Here is a 24504-nt window from a genome sequence, read left to right as displayed (position 1 = left end):
TTTATCTTGATTTTCTTTTTTACACCAAGAAAACCTTTTTCGCCCACTGCATGTCTAATGCTGCAGCGATGAAAAATCCCAAGCTGGCATCAATAAAGTACATTTATTTTAATACAGATGAAATCGTGCTATCTGCAGTGACTCATTGTGGATCATTTTTACTGCTAGAGGTCAAAACACAGAACAGTGATGAAGATTTCTACCTTTCTTCCACCTTATCCCATGCTCTATCAGCAGTAATAACGTAAGACAATTTAGCAATAATATTTTCTGAAGCTAGACAATTATTGGCTTTATTTAAGATAAATATTGCTGCATGACGTCTGGACTGAATGCAAGAAAAACAGGAGTTTCCAGTGAATTGCAGGATATGTGGGTGGTGCCAGCATCAGTGCCCCTTGTTGTTTCACCAGTGTGCTTAATGACGTGACGCTCATGGGGGACGTTGCTTCATGTGTTGGAAAAATACTCCCTAACCTTGGCAGGAAGTCATGGTCTGGTCTTTGCAGAGTGGAATTTCACTCCAACAATCATCCCACCCTCCTAAAGACACAAAGAGGACAAAGTCAACATGAGGCTCTGACCCATCTGTGTCTTTTTAGGCACAACAAAGTCAGGCTGAAGAACGACAACGACATCGTAGTTTATGAGAACCTCTCTGGCGACATCCGCTTCTCCAAAAACCTGCCCCAGCCCAACAACCTCAACAGGTGATTTTATACACAACACACGCACAACTCGGGTAGAAAATACTCTCTACTACATAGTTATACATATATATTTATATATATGTATATAAATATACATATATTTATATGTAAAAAAAAATAAGAGCCCACCTCACTGAACCCATTGAAAACCTCCTGGTTTTTCCACCAAATATTGATTTCTGAGTTAAAATATTTGTATTATTGTTTCTATATGAGTATGACCTTGTTTTCTTTGCATTATTTGAGGTCTGAGAGCACTTCATCTTTTTTGTCATTTCTCATTTTCTGCAAATAAAGGGAACATTTTTGCTCAGAATTTCAGAGACAAGTATATATAAAAACATTTTCTACTCACTGTCTGACTACAGCTGGACGATATTGCTGTATCACCATATTAGGCTTTCATATCAGTTGATATCAATAATAAACAAACCAGTTTTAAAAAACCTTGTTTTGAAGCTTGGAGGTCGTGATTTTTTTTAGCTGTATCAAAATTGGCTTATATTGCAAAATTGCAATTGAAACACTTTTTTTCTCATCACACAAATTACATGATCAACCGAATGTCATTGATCATGGCGCAAACGACAAAAAAGACAGGAAGTAGTTGGAGGAAGATAACATTGCATGGTTTTTAATGTCATGTCGCGTGAACAAAGTTATTCATTAAATGCGTTTCTTATTTAATGTAAATCTCGTCTCATTTCTTTTTATTTTCCCATAATGTCACGTAGGGTTGGAAAATAACTCTCCGCTCACTCTCTGGTTACCTAGCAACAACTTGCTGAGTACTTTGTGGTTACCTAGCAACAATCTGTTGAGTAACTAAGTAACAGTTTCACCACTCCGTCTCATGACTGCTTAAAAAAAAGAAACTGTGAATAAAACAGGAAAGGTCACTAATTTAACAGAAAACTAATCAATAATTATAAATATTGACTTAAATATTGTGACATGTTTTCAGCCGCCAGCGATGTTTGAAGTGTTTCCTTAATGGTATCTTTCCAGTTAAATCAAATGCTGTGAATTAAAACCATTACATTATCTGGTCTAACTCTGGCCAAATTAAATACTAATCTTAGTGTATGAAAAGTTCAGATTTGTTGACATTTCTTAAACAGAATCTCATTACTGGATTTCAAGGCAAATAGAAATAGTTTTGCTGACTTAAAACAAAAAAAGGTCAATCTGGTTTAATGTTTGAAAATCGTTGTGTTTATTTTTAAAACGCATAAAGAGGTGTTTTCATCTCCATCCCTGTCTGACAGTCTGCTATCGGAGAGGCTGGAAAAGTGGCTCCAGCTCATGTTAAAATGGTCGCCAAAGGAGAGAGGCAAAGACCCCAATAACACGCCCAGCGACTGCTTCCACCAGCTGGAGTCCATACTGCAGCTCAAGGTGAGCAGAGAACCGTTTTTACTTTTACATCTTGCTTTGTTTTCCTCATTTTATGCCGTCTCTTCAGCTGGTTCATGTCCTGAACATGATGTCTGCTAAAATCCTGATATACGCCATCTCGGACGACGAGACGGTAGCCAACCTTCAGCTGAGGATTGAAAAAGACACCAACATCCCTGCAGCCAATCAGGAGCTGCTGCTGGAAGCAGGGCTGGTCCTGGAGCCAAACGCGCTCGCCTCTCAGTCCGCAGTAGATTACATGGTAACGACGTCTTACAAGCAAAGTGTAAAACCTCAAACCTTGAGACTGTGGCTCATTATTTTGCTTTTCTATAGGAGGTAGATGGACGACGAACAGACTACACTCTTGTTTTCTTATTTGATTGCTCCTCTTGCACGTATGAGCCCCAGTTTAGTCCTCGGATACTTCCAGAAAATATCCGCTTCATCCGTAAGTAAACAGCAGCAACTCAGCATGCTTCGGTTTGCAGAAAGGTCCTGAAACCTCATCAGGACGTCCATGCACAATGCAAAACACCAACTCTTACCAAGTAATCTTATTCTTGTTTCTTCTGCAAATGTCACACTTGAAATAGGACAAAACAAACTTACAAGTGTCTTTTCAGCAAGATATCACAGCTTGTTTTATGTAAATAATTTCTTAATATTGGTGAAAAAGTGCTAGTTCCACTGGCAAATAAATTGACCTATAACAAGACAATTTTCCCATGTTATAATTGAAATAATCGGCCACTGGAACTAGTACATTTTGATCAGCATCAAGAAATTACTTACTTTAAACAAACTTCTATATCTTGCTAATTAGTTACTTTGGAGTTAGTTGAGTGGTGTAAGATATTTGCACCAGAAACTACAAATAAGATTGAAAAGTCTTCAATTAATATCTAAAAATAAGGCTTTAAAATGTCTTAAATTAATTAAAGACCACCACCTTCCTAAAATAATGACCCATGTCTTTTCTTTTTATTGCTAAGTGATTTTTGCAAGAAAAAAAAAAGTCACCGCTTCTTTTTTCCCAAAACATGATTTAGGTTTTTTTTGTCACAGGACTTTTGGCAACACTTTATTTGAAAGGTTATATGACTGACATGACACTGTTATAAATAAAATATAACAACTGTCATGACCCTGAAAGAGTTTTTATAAATATGTATGACTGTTGTCATGAAGTGTTATTTGGTCAACAATGCCATTTATAATGTAAAGTTGCAATCAAAGTGCATTAATAGTGTCTACTTAGCATTTTTCGGTAAATAATGACACTTTTAAAGAAAAGTTGCATTAAAATAGCATTAAAAGTCCATTAAAAGTATCAACTCAGGGAAAAGTTTGAGACATCTTAATAGGCTGAAACACGACTCAAGTCTGTTACGGCTTGCTAGCATACAAACAAGCCATTAGCAGCTAGCATGTTCCTTTCTAGCCAGCTAGCTAGTTAGCACAGTTTTGGTTCCTCCCTACATTTCTTTTGTACATTTCTGTTATGATATAGTTCTTAAATTTTATTCTTAAGATTTTAAAATGTCTAAAAGTTGAGTTGATGAAACCTGCTCCTTGTCTCTGTCGCAGAAAAAGATCCCAGACACTCTCTTCCGTACAGCCAGCTGAGGAGGACTTGCGGCCAAGTGTGGCACACCATCCGCTCCCTGAAGGAAGACTGGCAGCGGCTGCAGCAAGGCCAGAAAGCTGCCATGTAGGTCCGACACACCAGGCAATGAACACGGAACTGAGCAAAAGTTTTAAGCCACTTCTAATCCATGTTTTACTGCTATGGAAACTAAAGAATGGTCCTGGAAATTATTTATCCAAATGAAGTACAGTTTAAACAGCAGGATTGAAATATTTATAGTTAAAAATACTTAGTGGTAAAATTTCACCCCAATGGTTGAGTCATATCTGAACCCTTACCAGGCCTGTTTTTTGGGGTAAATCTCTACCCCATTATCTGTTTTTCCAAGGAAAATGCAATGGAAATAAAGGAGAGTAAAGATTGTTATTAGAAAACAACCTTGAGATTAAAGTTAATCTTATATTTTAAGTGAAGATTTAAGTTTAACTTAAATTAAAACTTAACTTTAAGTCTTACTTACGTTAACTTAAATTTTAAATTAAATTAAAACTTAAGTAACAATTTTAAGTTAACTAAAATTTTAAAATAAGTCAAAGCTTAACATAAATTGTAACGTTAACTTTCAGCTTAAGACGACTTTAAAATATCACATGATTATTTTTACTTTTTTTGGAAACAGAATACAAGCTAGGTTAAGGCGGTAAATGAACTGAGGTTTTTGCACACTGTTTACATATTTATGCACATGCATAAAGAACATTTTCTTCTTCTTCTCTCAGCATGAGCCTCCTGCGGCACAACTCCACGTTGTCCAAACAGAAGATTGAGATGGTTTCCATGCACCAGCGGCTGACAGCCAAGCTGGATTTCTTCAACACCAGCCTTCACATCGACATGGACAAGTACAACGAGCAGACGGCCACAGGGATCGGTACATTATATTTTTATTTTACAGAAATTTGAACTAGATTAGGAAATATCGACGTTTCACCTCAGCAGGAGCTAATTTATCCAAAACTGTCTGAATGACACTTTTACAGCGTCGGAGAAACTTCTGAGCGTTTGGAGGGAAATGGAGCAAACGGCCCTCATCTGTGGTCAGGTATGCTGGAGTGTTTCATTGTCTATGTAAGGAGTATTCGGATTATTCAAAGGATTAAAATGTGTGTGTTTGAAGGCCCAGGTGACCGAACTGGAAGAGGAGATGATGAAGCTGCAGCCAGACATCGTGGATGTGCAGAGGCAGCCGTGGAGGAGCGGCGAGACTTTGGACACGCTGTGAGTCTGACCCAGAGTTTAAAAATAAAACCAAAAACCCACTTCTCCTTCAGCTCAGACTCACTTCTGCCTTTTAATCCTCAGGGAAGGAAAAGCCATGGAGTTGTTCCGCAAACTCAGAGAAAAACCCAGAGGTATGAGCTTTTTTTTTTTCTTTCTTTCTTTCTCAAGCATCAGCACTCGTCTGGGTGTCTGCAAATGGAAACAAACAACGTTCTGGTTTTCCTTCCTCAGACCAGCGGACGCCAGGAGACGGCACAGAGACGGCCCGTCTGATGGTTCAGGCGGTGCAGTTCTACGAGAAGAAACTCAGAGATTTCTACACAGTCCTCAGGTACTTCACTTCACATGTAGCTTGTGCATTTATCAGCCAAGAAACAGCCTAACTAATGGAAATAAATTACAAATGTATCGTTGCATAATTTAGTCAAACTTGTAATAATCACAAAAGAAATTGCTTATATTCCTCTGGTATATTTAATGAACGGCTTGTTAAGGTGAAAAAAATAACTTCATGGCATTGCAAATTTTAATTTTTTTCTCTTTTCATTTTTTAATGAATGCACACATTGTCCTTCTTGTAAGAGTCGTAGCGCCATGTCAGATGAGTTCTTATAGCATTTGGGATTCTTATGAATATAAGCAATATTCAAATATTCAAAAATTATTGTTAGTAGTTTGACTTTAATGAACGTAGTGCACAAAGCTATATAAAAGTAAAATTAAAACAAAAGCATACAAATCAAAAGAAGAGTAGTAGCAAAGCATATTTACATGTTCAAAGGAGTGGGTGGAAGTAAATTATGAAGTTATACTCTTTTTTTGGGGTGAAAAACATAAAGCTATTGACCAACGGACATATTAAACCTACCTGGTATTAGGCCTGACACAACAACAAATTGTCTTAGAAGTTATTGCGATAAACGATCATATTGTTGTTTTGAGGCTATTTTTTAAATAAATGCCCTAAAAATGCAAGAACACATTCTCAAAGCTCAACAAACATTAAATTTAAACATTTAACTCTGGAACTGGAAGACATTTTAAATATCCAAAATAAATAAAACAAAATGAATTATGATTTTAATCGGTCATGCAGTTAATTGATTTATTGCTTATTACGACAATCACTCGACAAAATGTATCAGGTTTCTCAGTGATGCTTTTATGACTTTTTATTTTTGTGTTTTTATGATGTTGCTGAAATGTGATAACAAATTAACTTGATTGATTAATTGGATAGGCCACCAAAACAGTTTCCAGCCCAGGGCCCCACATTCTTGAAAATCCGGCCCTGATCACATTAAAAAATAGTCTTTCCTGAAGCCGCATCCTTCTGTGTTTCTTCGAACGGAGGACTGAAATGCAGGCAGGAGGCAGAGCTGAATCAAAAATAAAGGATTTAATGATGTCAACTCAGACAAAACCCAGACGTGTGACAAAACAAAACAAGGCAACCACAGCTCAGAGTCAGGATAACCAGCACAGAATAAATACAGAGGAGAGTGATTACAAGTGAGACTAATAAAACCAAGTGGAAACAAGAAGCCTCTGGGGGAATCTGACAGGACGAACAAAAGCAAACAGAGACACCAGAGAACTACATAATCACAAAGCCATTTCTGCAAACAAGTAGTCTGATTGTTTCTTTGCATTGGCATGGAGGTCATAGATTTCTCCTCATATTTGATTGGGGAGGTTTTTTGGTTGAATCCAGACCAGCAGCTGAACCCAACGCGCTCAGAGGCCGCGGGCGCAACGGCGACTCACCTGGAGCCGTGCCAGTCCAGTCTGGACTCAACCAGGTTGTCTTTAACTTTATTTGACCAAACCAAGCCATGTGCGCATGATGCATTCACTACCAGTAATACCAGAATGCTCCCTCACACCCGACCCAGTAACCTCAGGCTTTAACAGACAAGCAGATGCACTGCAGAAGAATTTGTAAAACCCTGCAAAACCATCCACTTCCAAGCTAGTTTTTAGCATCATCATAGTCTTCATTTGTGTGAGGTTAAAGAGGACCTATTACGCAAAATTCACATTTTGCCAGTTTTTATTCTTGCATTTGGGTCTCAACTGTTTGAGTTCTAAAGTTTTAGCCGTTTAGAAACGGCTAGAACTTTTTATAAAGTTTTAGCCGTTTCCAAAACTTCCCGATTCTTAAGTCCCATTCAACAGACACTGCACTGTTACCTAGCAACCCAAGCTGAGCTCCAGCACATTTGGTCAGCTGGTTTTACCACTGTATGCACTGTACAATGGCTGCTGGAAAAGACAAATGTTTTGTTGTTGACTTACCATCCAGAAATCACTTGTTGCATTCTTGTTGGTTGTACAGGAGGCGCTACTTCTGCTTTTCAAAGATGTACAGTTGTATAGTTGTCCATCTGTTTGCAGTCATTTTCATGTATGAATGTAAACCCTGAGTTAGGAGGGATGTGGCCAGCAGCAGCTTATTTTGATTTAAAGTGACAAGATACCCAGCTCGAAATAGGCAGAACTGAGCAGACTAAAATCTGATCATCTAAGAATAATTTTGAGCAAAAAATGTACTGAACATGTTTCACACACTGGGGGTGAACTGATTTTATCAGCCAGCTGATTTATTGTTGTCGATTTCCTTAATTTTTAGGGACCAGTGATTGGTCGATACTTGCATGTGAAGTTGATCTTTTCTGCTTCAAAGGTTTAAAAGTCAACCACTGTCCTCTCCTGCTCTCCCATGAGAGAAGGTTGAATGATAGATTGACCCACTGTTGACATCTTCGCAACTTTCTTGCTTTATCTACTAACATTTCAGACAAAGGAAATTGGTATCGACCTAAATCAGAATTGGCAGGTCAGGCTTTTTAAAGATCATAATCTATTCTAACCTGTTCAAGGAGCACAACAGGTTACCTTTAGTGGTTACCTTTTGCACAGGTAAATCCCAACAACAGCCACCCCAGTTGCTAAAATGTTTTGGGGTTTTGTGTGTGTGTGTGCAGTAAGACTGCAATGTGTCGCCACCGTGTGATGGAGCTGCTGCCGAAGGTGGAAGAAGTGGTCCAGAAGTTGGCCGAGAGCGAACAGGTTCTGATGGGTCTGCAGGAGAAACGACAGAAGGAGCTTTGGGACCTGCTGAAAATCGCCTGTGTAAGGACGCTCAATTAATTTGACAGAAATATATGACACAAGATCTTATTTATTTATTTTGAATGATTAAAACTTTAAGAAAACAATCTGTAAAACAGGAGCAGGAAGAAGCGGCTGGTTGTCCAAATGTACAATCAAGATAAATATTCAGCTGCAGCACCTGCTGTAGCGAGTGTGAAAAAGCATTTTCTCTTTTTTGTGCAGAGCAAAGTTCGAAGCCCTGTTAGCGGGAGCCCTGATGGACTCCGGACGCCTTCGTCCGTGCCTCCTCTGTTGACCCCTAGAAACAGCTTGCAGCAGCAGTGAGTATTTAATCAGTAGCAACTCCTTAACCGTATGCAGCTTTGATAAACATCGAGCTCTCTGAGGAAGCCCTGAGAATATCAACTCATCAGAAAACATGTGAAGGCGTTTTTTGGAGTTGAACGCTCCTTTTTTTCTACCATCTCTTTATTTTTCATGCTTGCATGTAGTCCAGTTTCCTGGGAATACAGTCACAGACAAGTTGTGATAAGAGTATTAACGCCATGAATCATGTCTGTCCGCAGGGATGAGTCTCTACTGGAGGAGAGCAGGACGTTCGAGAGTCGCCTTCAGAGTTTACTGCATGAAACCATCCAGGAGTCGGAGAGCAGCATGGAGGTTTGTCCACTCATACTGAAAGAACTGAGCCTTTAATGTACTACTGGAATGGTGAAAGTGTTCTTATTTTGTGTTTTTTCTCCTAGATGCTGAAGGAATGGACGTGGCTGCGAGGAGAGCAGAGCTTCTCCAGCGATCTCTCCTGAAAGTGAATTTGCCTAAACGTGACTCTCTGCTGCCTCCGTGTGGTCGGCGATTGTAACAACAGGAGGATGCGAAACAAGTTCTGGAGTTTAACGAAGAGATTCATCTGAGGGATCCCACATTTCCAGGAACATGGGATCTAAATATTAACTTTCTAGGATTTATTTTGTAAAATATTTCTTTACCAGGAGATTTTTAAAAATCTTTCGCAGGGTTTTAACATCTACAAACACTTAACTAAAAAAAAAAACTGCAAATTTTATTCTGTTTTATACTTTAAGGTGAATGTAAATAATTTTATGCAGAAATGTAAGGAGATCCATTTCTATGCTGGATTTTTTTCCTCTTATGTAAACTGATACAAATCCAATCCACCCTATGGTGTGTCTTCTTACAATTATTTTTTTAACAGACGCTTTATTTTTAATCCAAATTGTTACTGTACAGAGGGAAACATTACTGGTTATTACACACATTATACCATTAGCCCTGTAAATATCTTCTGATCACAATTTATTTCAGATGGTTAGAAGAAATTATGAGGTATTTTTATACTTGGGTTGAACCAATTCAGCTGTAATTTTAACTTGTTTTCATGTTTTGAGTGAAAGAATATTTTTTGATAACACATTTCTTTAAATGTAGTGTCCTCTCTGTCACAGTTTTACTCATAAACACAATCTGAAATAAATCAAATACTTACAAATTAACATTTGGTGTATCATTTAACGGCTCTTAGTATGTGGGTTAGTTTTTCCAGCTTTGGTCATCAGACAGATTCAACCTTTTCCAAATATTGAATTTTAAGTCTTAACTTCTTCCAGAAGCTCCATTTGTTTATTTTATACCAAGCCTTGAGGAAGATGATGAATTTAGAAGAATTTCATCCACTGTAAGCAATGCAGCGGCCCCTCTGGCAGTAAAACATCCCCACAGCATGATGCTACCACCGCAATTGCTTGCTTGTTTGGCACATTAGGTTTGGAGCCTCACATTCGCTCTACAATCATTTTCAATATCTTTGTCTCATTTGACCATAAAACTTTTATTCAGAAAGCTTCTCAATGTGAGCAGCTGAAAGTTCAAGTCCATCTTGAAGTTGTCTGTCTGGGTCGGTGCAAGGTAAATTTAAAAGTTTTTGTAAAACTCTCTTCTTTGTGGATCGTGAAACTGATGGAGCCTTGGTCGTTTCTCTGACTAGACCAACTTCCTCTGTGGCTGATAATTAACTTAATAATAAAAATACTACAAATCAACAAGATTGTGGTGTTTGACATTCTTTATTTCACTTATTCGATAAAATTACTTTGAGGTCCTACATGCTAACGATACTTCCTATACTTCCACAGCACAGTTGTGAAATGTGACAAAGGCTGAGCCATGACAGGACGAGTTGACACGAAAATCCAAATACCTCTTGTTTGTTTTTTTTACCAAATGAGATCTGAAAAACACATTTAGGCAGCTGAGGATTTACAGTTTTCTACTGAGGTCAGGAGGAAGAATCAAAGTCAGCTTCTCAGGCTGAGAGAAGGAGGTTTCATCTTTCGCTCTGGTTTTTATTGCATCCGTTTTGTACAAACTTTCACAAAAGTCTTAAAATCATGCAACAAAACCACAACACCCCAAACAGGCAGCCTGTGTTAAACCTACCATAATCCAGCTGAACGTAACTAAACCAACCAGACAGTTAAAATGAGAAGATGCCTCAGAACTTGCGTCTTCTCTGCAAACACTAATGCTCAAGTTAAAAGTGCACTTTTATTTGTTAATCGCATTGTTTTGCTGCATACTGATAAAAATACGCTCTTAGGTTTGTGTTGAAAGTCATAGATATACTAAAATGTAAAAATAAATTAGGACTGGGTGACAGTTACAGTACTGTAGGTCTTGGAGGTTTTCAGGGTTAAGGCCAAAGAGTTTGTATCCGTGCGTGTGTGTGTGTGTGTGTCGGACTCAGAGGGGTGATGTGTTCACGGGTTGCTGAGTGTCGTCACATTTGAGGCCATTTTGGTTTTTTTTTCCTTTTCCTGTCTCCGTTCTCTGGTTTACGCCTCCACCTCGAACGCCATGCCGACTTTGTGTCCGCCGGAGCCGACTTTCTTCCCGTCGATCATCGCAGAGAGGGAGAGATTCACTCCTGCACAGGGAGAGCATTGGGAGTGAGTTTCAGGGAACTTTGGTGATTGCTTTGAGTTGTTTCTGCTGAAGACAACATTCAAAATGTCAGAGGGCGAACCTGGCCTGAGGGTTCGTGTGTATCCAAGCCCAACAATGCCGGAATTGTTGATTTTTGCCTGAGAGGAGAAAAAAAAAGGTAATAATTCAAGTACTTATAATTATTCTTAAACATTTTGTACATTTTCATACTTCCATTTGGGTCTCTAATACTTCAAAAACAGTCCATGCGCTTAAAAAAAAACAACACACAGCTGCTTTTTCGTAATAAGTTTTATGGTTTTTGTGTCTGGAAAATGAGCTGCTTCAGAAATCCTCTTCCGATCGACAGGCACGCTGCACCGTTACCTAGCGACCCAGCAAAGCCCAATCCGTCTCCTAGCAACCCAGACAGAGTTCCAGCAGCAGCTTCTTTGGATTTAAGGTGACAAGACACCCAAAAGCAGCTCATTCTGAAGGAGCATAAAACTGGGGAAACTGACCAAAATCCAAAAAAGGTTTTGTGCAAACAAAATGTAATATTTGTTACACATATCCTCAGCTGCTAAGGAAGCATGTCAAGTCATCATTAATGAACACACACAGATTTTTAGATGCATTATATGTCAATATTTAGAGCAATGTTTTTTCCCCCAAAACAGTGAGACCAGATCTGCCTTGTTTTTAAATAAGATAAATACTACTAACCTTTAATATATTTGATCTCATTATAAGGAGTTTGAAAAAGTAAAGCCAAACGATAAATTTTCTCCAGGCCGTCTCTCCAAATCACTGCCACGTATATACTCTCTCTTTTGAAAAAACTCAAGAAACAAAGAAAAACCGTCTATATTTTTTATATTTAAGTACATTTATATATTAATTGTCTTCACTGAGCGGAGAAGCAGAACTGAAATCAACCTCCTTGTTTGTGTGCATAAACACATTAAAAGTTCCTCAACACTCAAAAAGTACATTTTCACTGATTTTAGAGGATATTTCAGATGTGCCACCAAGTGGAACTCCTGTGATTCTGTACAAAATGTCATTCATAACATGAATTTCTAACTCCAGTAAATAACACGTGCTGTATGTGTTATTTCTTACAGACAGGGAGGAGTTCTTGTGCAGATGGTATTTGGTTCCAATCTCAAAGCGTGTGTTGTTGCTTCCTGCTGTCCAGGCCAGGTTCACCGCTGCCTCCAAGTTTCTGTTCACCTTCTGGTAAATGGAGGCCCCAAACTCTGTCTCATCATTACTGAAACAAAAAGACCCGAGCACAATGTAAAAAATTTTTTAAAGTGTCTCTATTACAGAAACCTCCTTTTCCTTTACCAGAAACATTTCAACAGAAGGGAGACTTCTAAGGATTTCAAATAGGTTTTGGTTTTTCTTACATCAAATTTCAGTAATACAATTTACTGAAACTCATATTTTGTGTTAATTTTAAATATAGCAAATGTTGAATCATCAGAATATAGTCCTTAATTTATTTTATTTATATTTTAGGAGCAGCACTAAAAGAAACAACCAAAACCCATGTGAATTATAACCTTAGAGCAGGAGCGATTTATGTACGGAATGCTATTTTGGTCTTTAATCACAGGCTTGCCGGCTTCACTTACTGTTCATCAGATGCCATTAGAAACCCAAATACATATTTAATAGTATCTAGGAGACATTTAATAGACATCCCTAACATTTTAAAAGTGTAGCACATTAATTAAACACCTGGTTGCATTTTCTGACTAAAGTTAGTAACTCTTACCACTGATTTTTCTTTTAATACTTGCCTTTTTCTTAAATTTCAATGTCATTACAAGAAGAGCTATAAACATCCAGTGAATTTTTCCTGAAAAAAAAAAGACTAGACCACATCTATTTATTAAACTTGGTTAAACAAAAAAGGTTTTTTTTAAATAAAGTTTTAATTTTTCTTGCTAAGAATAGATCAATAGATGCTATAGACCTAAAAATTAAAAAACAATTACACAAAAAGTTACGAAACTCTACGCCTTTGTTTAAAACAAAAAAATGCCACTTTGTTTTATTAAAGTGTTGCTTGTTTAATTCATTGCTGAGCAGACAAAAAATGTTTTAAGCTGGAAAAACAATTTGCCTCCTGAGTACTTTTGACTTTGGGGTTCATGTTTGGACACCCCTGTGCTAACTGTGCACCATACCTGATTAAATTAATTTTACACATTTTAAATGCCAGGCGCCATCTGTTAAGCATCTGCTGAATTAAATTAAACGTGTAGTGGTGCTAAAGCAACACCAGATGGAGCTTTTAGTGTGCTTTGATGCATATCTTTTCGTTTATATTTGACCTGCTCTAACTGTTTTTAGAATACAGTTTCACAGTGTTAGCTCTGCAAAATGATCACAAATTTATATTGGGCATTTATTGTATCATGTATCATTTATCGTGGAAAAATTTCTTATGACAAGAATTTTGATAAATTTAAATTGACAAACAGTATTTATCTCATGTTTTATTTTTACTATTTTCTCCACTCTCTGTTCATCCATATCAGTAAATTTTAAATGCAGTTACTGTGCAGTTTGTTTATCCAAGTCTCACTTCTTTAAGAAGCCTATTTCAAGACCAGCACTTGTGTTTGTGAAGCTAAGAATGCTGTGCCATGCAATCACAACCAGACAGTCACCTAAAAGAAAGTAATAAATCATTTTTTTAATCAGAATTGCAGCAGTACTACAAAACACCGCAGTGAAATTGTAAGTCTACACCACCCACCCTTACTCACATGTGGGCGTGCACTTGGAAGTCAGAGCCCTGGTATCCTAAGGCCCAGTTGTATTTAGCCATTTTAGACTTGATCTCATAGGCCATCTGGCAGCCGCCCATCAAGCTGCTGATGGCCAACACGGCGGCCGCGCGGACGGTGGGAGCGGCCTTGTCAAAGTCCAGGTCGCAACCCAGGTTCATGTGGTTCCGCTTGTATGCGCTCTTCAGTTTGCCGTTCCCCTTGCTAAACGGACAGCAGGACAGCATAAGTGTAAAGTTTAATTTAACTTTGCAGATTTAGCATGAAAAGGATCGTTGTTACCCGGTTCTGGGAACAAACAATGCTTCCAATCCGAGCTTTAGCCCTGTAGCCAGCTGAGGACACAAGAGACAACCAGTGAGGTCATTCTTCCAACTTCTGAGTGCAGCGCTTTCACAAAACAACTCTGAGCCCGACCTGGTCCTCCATGGTGGCGTCCACGGTCAGAGTGTTGTCTGAGGTCCATTTCTGGCTGAAACTGAGACCCAGATTTTTCACTTCGTACTTTGTCTCTAGGAGGGCTCCTGACTTCCCTGTGTCTGTGTTGTTGGAGCCCGAGGTGACAAACTTCTGCAGGGACAAAAAGGGAAGAAGTAGTGGAAAATGAAATGAGAAAGGAAAAAAATCACAGATTAGTCGATTGATACAGAGGCGTGAGAAAGTAAACAAGGATAAAATAAGCAGCGGTGGGAAACCATCAAGAGTACATGGCCCATTATGTAAAAAGGAAAACTGGAAGCTGGAGAATCACTGGTGAGGAAAAGTGAAGGCAGGACTGAGGGAGAGGCTGCTGGACTGGATTTAAGGAGGAACACTGTCCGCTACTGCTGCAGCTGTGACTGCGTTTTCACTGACCATTTAATGGTGCAAATTGGAATTATGAAAATTATTCACTTGATGGAAACATTCTTCAATAAAAAGTTTTTGAGCTAACTGTATCAAAATTTGTACATCTCGCAAAACCGCAATGGAAACACGTTTTTCGCATCACACGGATGTCACTGCTGGAGGAAAAGACAAGGTCATTCAGGAAGTGGAAGTTTTTTTAATGACTTATCGCATGAACAAATTTATTTACGTGTGGTTTTAGTTGCGTCTCTTATTTAACGGAAACACTGCAACTGTGAAAATTTGTTTTTTCCACACTAGCAGAATATCAACAAATTTTGCCTACATTTGTAATGGAAACCCAGCTACTCAGACCAGTAACTGCTGGAAAGAAAACAGCTGTGCACATCACTGGCTAATCTCCGCTACACCTGCTGATACTCATCATGTTTGAGGAAACACACACAGACCTTCCTGCCTTACCATCTAGAAGAGTCCAAAGAAGAAGCAGAAAAAGGAGATGGAGAAAGTTAAGCAGAGCAACAGTTTGAAGAAATATTTGCAGCTCCGCAGGTACAGAAGATAATGTACATAAAGCCTGTTTCTTTGTGAAGCTTAAAGTTGTTTTTACATTTAATAATGTGTCTTAATGGACTTTCATATAAAAAATAAGTAGCACAAACTTGGAAAGTAAAAGAAAAGCATCATATGGTTCATAGTTATTTTATAAATAATATTCTGAATGATATTATTGCTTTCTTTTTTTTAATCCTTTTTACAGTAACACCCCTTTAAAAAATCAACTTAACAGTCTTCAGACGTCGCCTATTAATACTTAGACACTCGGAGTGAATCCAGCTGTTCTGTGAAGGCCTGACAGGCGTTAGTGATTAAAAAGCACCATAAAAACACTCAGAAAACAGGGCAGGGATACAGGCGAGGAGAAGTTGATCAAGCAGGGAAGGTTATAAAAACAATAAGTGTGGCTTGACCTGTCGCAATAACAAATAGTGCTGGACGATAAATTGTCCCAGAAATTATTACTATGAGCGATACTACAGTTGTCTTGAGGCCATTTTCACCTAATATAATGATAAATGTGCAGTCAAAGATCAATACATTTTCATTTCTAATGAATATTTAACATTGTATCTGGAAGACATTTTAAATATCAAAGATAACCAAACAAAAACAAAAAAAAAACAACCAAACAAAAAATAAAATGGATTATGAAGTTTCTGTAAACAAAACTGCCTTTTAAGACACATTAATCATCAGGCTCAGACAGGAAAACAGGAAAAACTACCAGTTTTTAGACTTTTATCGAATAAATAAAAGTTCAAACTAATGTTTTGAACTAATGTGTAAAATGTTTTCAAAATGGTGGCTTTTCAATAACATTACAGGAAAGCAATTATTTAAAAATTAAGCAAACTACACAAACAAGCCAACAAATGGAAATTTTTGCTCATATTTTAAGTTCTTGTGCAAGTTATTCATATATTGCTTATTGTAACAGGCTACTGCGTGGCAAAAACAAACTACTCTGTCCTGCACCCATCAGATTTCAATTTACTTTTCCTCCACTTGTTAATTTTGTACTCATTTGCGTTAGTCTGTCACAGAAAATCTCAATAAGGCACAATAAAGTTTGTGGTTGTAATGTGACAAATGTGAATGTTCTTGCAGAGTACTGCATGGTTTTGAAAGAAGAGATTTAAAAGAAAACACACAATGTCTAAAATCAAACTTATATCTAATATTAGCAACTAATATCAGAGACAAAAGAAGAACACCCAGCGTATTATATCTTCAGTAGATGAGGTCGAAGACAGAAAGCGATTAAGTTCAATGCTCAACTCTAATGACTGAAAGATAAACACAAAACTACTTACCACCCCATTATGAGACATGGTCTTGATATTCAGCTTCATACCTCCATAGCCTGACAAAGAAAAGCAGGAAATAAAGGAAATGCTAGAGAAATAACAAAGTCAGCGCTTTGGCTGCAGCATGGCTCTAAAAGCTGCAGAATAAATAAACATGTGCAACATGCAGCAAATGAGTCCTGAATGAACACAGAGCTGGAAACTCTGTGTTCATGGTTGTCCCATGAACATAAGAGTTCAAGGGACTAAAACTTCCTGACTAAAACCAGGACGTTAGAGCACATAAAACCAGTTCTAAAATCCTTACTCAGAGAATAGACTTTGAAATACTGATAGTTCATAAATCACTAAACGGCTTAGCATCACAATACATTAAAGATCTCTCAGTTCTTCTAGTTCTGGTTTGCTCTGCATCCCCAAAACCAGAACCAAACAAAGAGAAGCAGCATTCAGCTTCTATGCACCACAAATCTGGAACAAACTTCCGAAAAACTACACAACAGCCGAAACACTGAGGTCCTTTAAATCTCAACTAAAAACCGAGCTGGTTAAAGTTGCTTTTGAAACATAATCAATGAAACAATCAACAGTCTGATGTGTAACGACGGCAAAATGTAATGCTTCAATGACTTAATGTCTGTTTAATGACTTTGTATTTTTACTTTGAAATGCTGTGTTGCTGAAATGTGCTACACAAATAAACTTGATTAACAGACTGATTAGATTCACAGAATCTTGCATTAATGCAGAGCAGGTCCACATTAATCCTGTGACTCACCGTAGCCTTTGGTGAAGATATCTTTGGCATCTTTTCCCAAGTCTGAGTACGCTGGGGGGACAACCATTGTTCCTGAGGAAACACATCCAGTTCACATTTAAATTCTAACTAACAGCAAAAACATGCAGATACACACTTAGCTGCATTTCCCTGAAAGATGCATAATGACAGCTTAAAAATGTTTTTAAACCAAAATGTTTAGTTTCCATTAGAAGTTAGGTTTTGGGCTTGATGACTCATTTTTCCATCTCCAGATCGTTGTTCAACAAAGCCCATGTTTTTTTTCTCCAGTTCATCTGTGGAATGGTCATGATCCACTCACCACTTTACCGTTATCTCAAAAAGTAGATATTTTCTAAGCATTTTACTGTTGCATTTTCCTGCAGTTCTGAGCAGCAAGCTTTGAAGAGCTATTCATTTAATGTAGCTTTCTTAAAAAAAAACAACTTTGAAGCATAAGGAAAAACATCAGTAGAAGTAGCAACAAGCCCAGAAAACATTGCATAAAATTTTCAAAAATAGATGTGACTAAAAAAGTAGGAAACATTGAGCAACTTCTTCCCAAAACCACTTTAAGAAAGTACTGAAATAAGTCAAAACTTTGAAGCAAATTCAAAAGGAAATCAGATGTATTCTACACATTGTTATAGTAAAGTTTAGTTTGCATGTACTAGACATTAGGATGAGGTATTGTTTTATGGTGGAACAAACTACTCAACAAGCAGACTAAATAAAATTTACTTTTTTATATATTTGTGTGGATGTTTATTTTTTTCATACATTTTTTTTTTTAACTTTATGGTCTAAAACTGGAAACAGTTGAATGTTTTAACAGGACGACGACACATTTGGAGCAGATCAATCAGACTGAAGTCAAGCATCTCATCTTAGCAAAGGCCTCACCTCATGTGTGGACCATGCTTAAAAAATTAGTCCAATCACATCGAACTGAGACTGTAATTTAAAAAAAAAATAGCTTCAACTGAACACTAAGCACTGAGGATGTCATCCATACGTTAAACAACAGAAAGCAGAGCAAACATTCAGCACGCGCCATCCAGCCAGCAGACGGGTTTCTTTCTGTGGGACTGACATCTCCAGCCCATCGATGTGAAACTATTGATTCTTTGGCAACAATCCCATCACAATCCAGCAGCCATTAATAAGCTAATGAAACCGTTTCTCCTGCTGAGACATGCAGAACCACAGACCACAGATAACTTGTTGCCACTCACAAAATGCATGACAAACAAAATCCGTCATTATGCAACACATCAGAGCAGGAGGAGATGTAATATGTATGATGTGCAAAGACATACGACCAAGCGAGCGCAGAAAAGCTAACATAAGCATGAAAAGCTGGATTCTGCAGTCAGCAGCTAAACGCTGAAGCAGTCCTGCACAGCGCCAGGACTTCACCGTTTCACGCTGTCATCAGGGTCCCCTGAGTTAGCATGCATGCATGACCTTGAGAGGTAAGAAAACATTTCTGACAAGGTGACTGTCGGATCATTTGCAATTTTTTCCTTCACTCGCAGTAAAGCTGGGTTAATGTTTGACTTGATCGTTTTCTTTCTTTTGCCCCCCGCCCTGCCCTGACCCTTAAACCCATCATCTTGTCTGCAGAAGAGTTGGACTTTACCCATCAGGCACTGTATCCCAGCCAGAACCGGTGTAGTCCAATCAAATGCCTGGAACAGACAGACTGAAACTGGAAAATCTTTAACAGTGGCTCCAAGGTCAGCGCCGTCACCCCAAAGCGATCCAGGGACCCTGATGATGTTTTTCCTCCGTCTCCCTCCATGCACCCCCTCCACTCACCGTGACCCTCGGGGGCGTGGTGCTCACATGCTGCACAGACATCTCTGTTTTCTGCCTGTACGCCCGTTTCTGTCTTCTCCTCCTGCAGCACCACAATCCCCACTTTCTCTTCCATGTCTCCTCAAGACGAGGGAAACACCAACAGGAACAGGAGAAAGGCGAGAAGTTCTGCACAGTTCTGACATCTTCAGCTCACCAGGCAGTGACTGAATATATGCATATTTTATGACAATTGTGGTAACATTACACACAGGTCAGCAGAATAGTGTGTGGGCTTTTTGCACAGTGCTATATAAACTATATTCCACATCTGGAGTGTTTAAGCATAGTTTATATAGTTTATATAGCAGCTTTTTAGAAAGCAACAAAAAGGAGTTCATGCCATTCAATAGTTAATAACCCACAGGAACCAAATAAATACAAGAACATCTCCACAATTATACCTTTTTTAACATTTCAGTGTGATAACAGAACATACATGTTTTAATATTTCATCAAATGCAAATCAGCATTGAGAGTTTAAGCTGGTGAGTAAAGTATGTTTATTAGAGATGCACAGATCAGAGCTTTTGTGACCAATTTCTGAACTGTTGACATCTGAAGCTTCAGAACAGATCTGAGAATTTGGGGGCATAAAAACACAAATAAATTACATGCTTCCTTCACCACAATAAATTTAACATGCCATCTGATGTTTGTGGAATGCAATGCCCTTTAGTCAAACTAATTTCTAATAAAACACAAGAGTAGAAATATTTTTCACTCTTTGTAAATGTTCATATTATAAACTAGAATGTCAGATTTACTGTTATCTCTTAAACTATTCAATAATTCAGGCCATAAAAAGCCTTTCATCAATGTTGGACTACAACTATTTAGATTAGGAGCAGAGGTGACCCAAAAAGAAGGATAAAAACGTGCAGAATGTGAATTTGGGTCACTTTTCATGTTCTTTCAAACATAACTTCTTTTCCTCGTAAACTTTTTTTTTCCATCTTAATAACTGACAATATTTAATAAAAATCTAATTAAATTAATAAGTAAATAAAAGTGGTCAGAAAAAAGAAATGCATTTCATGGGGCTCCACCAAAGTAAATACCTTAAATTAAACTGATGCAAAAAGCTTTATCTCATGTTTTTTGCTCCAGTCCCTGAGTCACTGAGGTGTCGGGATCACTGAGCTTTAAATCAGCCTCTTTCGCTCGGTGTCAGAAAGCTTTGAGGCTTCTGAGTTGCTCCCAATTTCTCCCTCAGCTTCCTCAGTAGGTGCAAGCTGACCTGCATACTTGCAGACAGCCTGCAACCTGTTGTCAGTCATTGTCATTTCAGCCAACAGACACTCCTCCTCCTCTCACACTGTCCATCTCTGCCCCCCCCCCACCCCCTTCCTCCCTCACGGCCTTCATTTCTCTGTCTGGCCGCTAAGTTTAGCTCCAGTAAACATGACACTGCAACATGTGATCTGGCAGTCAACATGTGTCCTCATCTAACATCGACCTATCGAAATAAAACCATATCAAATAAACGGGTTTATCTCTATTATACCTCCACTCTGTGGATGCAGGCAAACGTGGGCCCTGTCACTTCCAGTGTCACTTTAATTAGGCAACAACCAGACAACCCAGAATGAACTGAAAGGTCAAAAGGACAGATAAGGTGACACAAACACAAAATGGTGGTTGTTGACAAATCAGACATAATCTGTTGTGCAGTCTCTTTATTTTGATACATGCTGCTTTGAAACCCAAGAAAATGCGCCTAAAAGGGCATTTGTTGCATTGAGCTTGGGTAAAATATAACTATTAGGTTGATTTTGAGGAAATAAGTGACCTATTCAACATCTGCTGAGGGAGAGAGACAGGGGGGAAACAATCTAAAATGTGTAAAAAGAGCAGTTACTCAACACCAGCCTAATCTCTAGATAACCAAGGTAGTGTGTGGTTGTGCCATACACTGAAGAAATGTGTGTTTGTGTGTGAGAGAGACAGATAAGGCCAAGTACAGCAAAACTAACCCTCAGACACATTATAGGTTGAACCTAAGCTGCTCCATTATGTGGTATTTTGGATGTGTTTGGCTTGACTTTTCTGTGTGCAGTGAAAACATTCACTCTGCATGTTTACCTGTGGTATTTGGTCCCAATAATAGTTACAGCATCAGGTTAAATGTTAAAAGAAATCTTAGAGTAGTGTTGCTAATCATAAAATTCACCAAAACTATGAAATTATACCATACTGAACAGAACAAAAATATGATACAAATCAGGAACCAGAGGTGCACCGATTTCATTTGATGGCTGTTTGAGATCTAGCCAACCGTTTCCAATATTTTTCCTGCAGACTTTAAACATCTAAAAAGGAGATGTTTAAAACATGTGCTGTAGGTTTTTTGGTAATCTAATTCAAATTTTAAAAAAATTACAGGATTAATTTTTTTTTGTCCATTTATGTCTCCTTTCTGATTTTTGATAAATTCAACATAACTGCATCGAAGTACATGCTTTGCTCAAAATGTTTAAAGACTTAAAAATACTGGAGTTGCAAGCTTTGATTTGATAATTACAATTAACATTGAATATTTGCCTCTCTGCCCTACCCCATATCTTAATTCGATAACATCATGCTAAATCTCTCTGGTTTTAGAAAATCTTCTGGCACATCTGGCTCCTTCCTGTAACCTGGACGATTGTTTTTATGTTTGTGTTATATTCCTTGGACTAGGAGTAATCTGGATCTGTCAAAATTGGGTAAATGAGTTAAGATTTCAAAGAAAACAAAACCAGCTAACAAAGCAAAAGTCGGTATCGGCCAGAAAAAGCCTGATTGTTGCATCTCTAATTGTTAATTTTATCTGAAACGGGCAGAGAACTGAATCCGGACTTCAGAACTTTGGATAGCGACATAAAAACCAATAGCATACATTTACATAAAAACTGTTAAAAATTATAATTAAAATTATAATTATTATAAAGACATAATGAAATCCTTTAGCACGGCTTTAAAGGAAGTACCAGCGAGATAGTAGTCTTTGTTTTGCTGGTTTTTGTGCTTCTTCACGAACTCCATATGACTAAATTTCCTTAAGATGAATGACATCCTGTCGTTTTGACCCTCAGGGAACATGTTCCCCACATGGGATCTGTCCTACTGAAAACTCTTGTATGCACTGTGCACTGAAACAGACATTTTAGAAATACCCCGCATACTTTAAAATATGTAGTCAATACTTCTACATAAACTATTCACCAGTTATTATTTTTGAGCGCATCTAGATGCGAATTAACGCAACTAATAAAACGTGTAAACTTATAAAAACTCCATTTGTCAAGTGGGTTCGAGGTGTTTTGCCGCTTGCAGTGATTTTTATGTATTTATTACAGCTGATTACAACAAACACAGGCCTAAACTAGTATCAAAACCTGGTAACGCGTCTGCGGCGTTCCCCACTCCCCCTCTGTGACTCGTTTCTCACTCACAGTCAAGCCATCTTTGTCAACAACAACAAATCACGCTGAGAAACAGGCACCCCGGCAAGTTTAAGAAGCTACAACTTTAGTAAAGTTATTGTATCTTACCTTATATTTACAACGAGTGTGTAGACTTTCGCACCGTTGCTCGGTGTAGCTGAGTGAAGGAGAAAGCACCAACAGACACTCCGTGAGCATGCGCAGTCAAGCCTCCCGTTGAGGGCGGGGGGGGGTTGTGTAAATATCATTGGTCAGTGGCTGTACTGTTATAAGTGGGAATAAACATTGGACATCTATAATACAGCGGCCATTTGTAAGGGTCTCTGATTCATTTCTAGCATAATATGTGACATTCTATCTGATGTGGCATAATTTGTATGCCAGTACTATGATATGTGATCAGATATGTATTATTTCCACTCTTCTTATTCCACAAATAATATTTTAGTACTGCTTGATTAATTGATGTCTACAATGCAAACTCCTGAAAAAATGTTTGCTGTATAGGTGTATACAGTTGAAAGCAGAAATTTATATGCACTGTAAAACAGATATGCTACTTTTTTTTCAATGTTTGATATTAAATCAGACTAAACTTTTGCTTTTGTTCAGTTTTGATTACCATACACCCATCCATTGGTACAACGCAACAATTTACCAATCAGTCGATCAGTTAGAATAATCATTTATTTCCTGAGTTAGGTAGTAATTAGTCACATTTACTCAATTACTTTTTTTGAGTAACTTTTGGAAACTTTTAGGGGGTTATTTTCTATACAGTACTTTTTACTTTTACTCATTTTATTTGCACCAATAATACCTCCATAGAATTGTATTACTAAAGTTAAAAAAATCCTCCAGGTTATAGGAAAAAGCCAGATGTGCCAGAAGATTTTCTAAAACCAGAGAAAATCTAAAACTCAATACTCTTACTTGAGTAAAATTTCTGGATTCTGTACCCACTCTGAGTAATTTCACTGAATAAAGAATAAACACGTTTTAATCAAAAATTCACCAGACACAGACATACACACCTGCAGTTTTTGTTAAAGTCTCATAAGTTTTTTATTGAAAGAAACTGATTTAGAAAAATTTTATTTGCCTGATTTTGTTATTTTTTGTTACTTATATGAATTATTGTCATTTTTGTCCTTATAATATCAAAATTTCCACTTAACTTTATATTTTGCTCTGTCTGATTATGTATTTTTGAAATATTAAATTAATGATAATTTGATCAGTTACTCAGGATTTGAGTAGACTTTTTACCAAATACTTTTTTTACTCTTACTTGAGTAATTTTTTGGATGGCTACTTTTTACTTTTACTTGAGTAAAAATATGTTGACGTATAAGCACTTTTATTTGAACACAATTTATGGTACTCTGCCCACCTCTGGTTATTTCTACTTGCTGAATATAATAATCCTGAGAAATAATTATTTTTGGTCATTTTCAATTATTTTTCATCAATGTAAGAAGATTACATGCACTAAGATTATTTTGCTTTTTAACATTTTAGCAAAGCCCCAAATTTGAGCTACTAGGTTTATTTTAAGGCAAAAACTAAAGAACACAGTTTCCTTGTGTGGGATCTTAGGAAAAATAAAACAAATTCTGCCAAGATATTGGAAAGAGAATTATGGACAGCCACAAATCTGGTCATTCCTTGATTACAATTTTCAAATACACAAAAGTTCATTCTTTCAAACAATAATATGCAACCAGCATGGGAATGTTCTATGGAGGTATTATTGGTGCAAATGTATTTGTGCCTGGTGATTGTGAAGTTGAATTGTGAAGTTTTGTAATTGTAGATTTTTTTTTCAGTCTTTCACAAATACAAAACAGCAGTTACACCCCTTTAAAATTCAA

General features: G+C 37.6%; 2 protein-coding genes and 1 long non-coding RNA gene across 5 annotated transcripts in view; 1 reads left to right on the top strand and 2 right to left on the bottom strand.

Moving 5' to 3' along the window:
• ikbkb (inhibitor of nuclear factor kappa B kinase subunit beta) overlaps positions 1 to 9611 on the top strand; it is a 29627-nt gene extending 20016 nt beyond the window's left edge. The window contains exons 9-22 of the mRNA XM_008418141.3: positions 603 to 710; positions 1979 to 2108; positions 2176 to 2370; positions 2445 to 2559; positions 3699 to 3822; positions 4479 to 4630; positions 4740 to 4801; positions 4877 to 4977; positions 5062 to 5111; positions 5212 to 5311; positions 7968 to 8115; positions 8320 to 8417; positions 8664 to 8757; positions 8844 to 9611. Coding sequence (XP_008416363.1) covers positions 603 to 710; positions 1979 to 2108; positions 2176 to 2370; positions 2445 to 2559; positions 3699 to 3822; positions 4479 to 4630; positions 4740 to 4801; positions 4877 to 4977; positions 5062 to 5111; positions 5212 to 5311; positions 7968 to 8115; positions 8320 to 8417; positions 8664 to 8757; positions 8844 to 8903 — 1537 coding nt within the window. The 3' untranslated portion in view covers positions 8904 to 9611. The remainder of the gene's footprint in view (positions 1 to 602; positions 711 to 1978; positions 2109 to 2175; positions 2371 to 2444; positions 2560 to 3698; positions 3823 to 4478; positions 4631 to 4739; positions 4802 to 4876; positions 4978 to 5061; positions 5112 to 5211; positions 5312 to 7967; positions 8116 to 8319; positions 8418 to 8663; positions 8758 to 8843) is intronic.
• LOC103470024 (uncharacterized) lies at positions 278 to 3761 on the bottom strand. Its single transcript, XR_534438.2, has 2 exons — positions 3677 to 3761; positions 278 to 543 (listed from the first exon to the last, which is right to left on the bottom strand). It is a non-coding gene; the product is annotated as an uncharacterized LOC103470024 (long non-coding RNA).
• Positions 9612 to 10162: 551 nt separating the features above from the next.
• Positions 10163 to 22864, bottom strand: vdac3 (voltage-dependent anion channel 3). Of its 3 annotated transcripts, XM_008418144.2 has the most exons (10): positions 22739 to 22864; positions 19164 to 19280; positions 17343 to 17414; positions 16571 to 16620; positions 14265 to 14417; positions 14130 to 14182; positions 13827 to 14051; positions 12166 to 12316; positions 11141 to 11198; positions 10163 to 11041 (listed from the first exon to the last, which is right to left on the bottom strand). In XM_008418144.2, the coding sequence occupies exons 2-10, from the start codon at positions 19276 to 19278 to the stop codon at positions 10950 to 10952; spliced, it is 969 nt and encodes a 322-aa protein (XP_008416366.1). In that variant the 5' UTR covers positions 19279 to 19280; positions 22739 to 22864; the 3' UTR covers positions 10163 to 10949. The 3 variants fall into 3 exon arrangements, with proteins under 3 accessions (XP_008416366.1, XP_081466912.1, XP_081466911.1); XM_081610786.1 differs by lacking the exon at positions 19164 to 19280 and having other exon boundaries at positions 22739 to 22861; XM_081610785.1 differs by lacking the exon at positions 22739 to 22864 and having other exon boundaries at positions 19164 to 19302.
• Between the last annotated feature and the right edge of the window lie 1640 nt (positions 22865 to 24504).

The sequence above is a fragment of the Poecilia reticulata genome, chromosome 9 (assembly GCF_904066995.2).
Source record: "Poecilia reticulata chromosome 9, P_reticulata-male-v2, whole genome shotgun sequence".
In the NCBI taxonomy this organism is placed as follows: domain Eukaryota; kingdom Metazoa; phylum Chordata; class Actinopteri; order Cyprinodontiformes; family Poeciliidae; genus Poecilia; species Poecilia reticulata.
This window is presented reverse-complemented; position numbering and strand designations above follow the sequence as displayed.

Bases quoted from the DNA above. Each gene is read 5' to 3' on its own strand.
- vdac3 (XM_008418144.2), bottom strand. From the start codon at position 19,278: ATGGAAGAGAAAGTGGGGATTGTGGTGCTGCAGGAGGAGAAGACAGAA. The intron at 17,415-19,163 runs GTGAGTGGAGGG...GTGTTTCCTCAG, and splicing joins CCACGCCCCCGAGGGTCACG to GAACAATGGTTGTCCCCCCA. The intron at 14,183-14,264 runs GTCGGGCTCAGA...TTGTGTCCTCAG, and splicing joins ACGCCACCATGGAGGACCAG to CTGGCTACAGGGCTAAAGCT.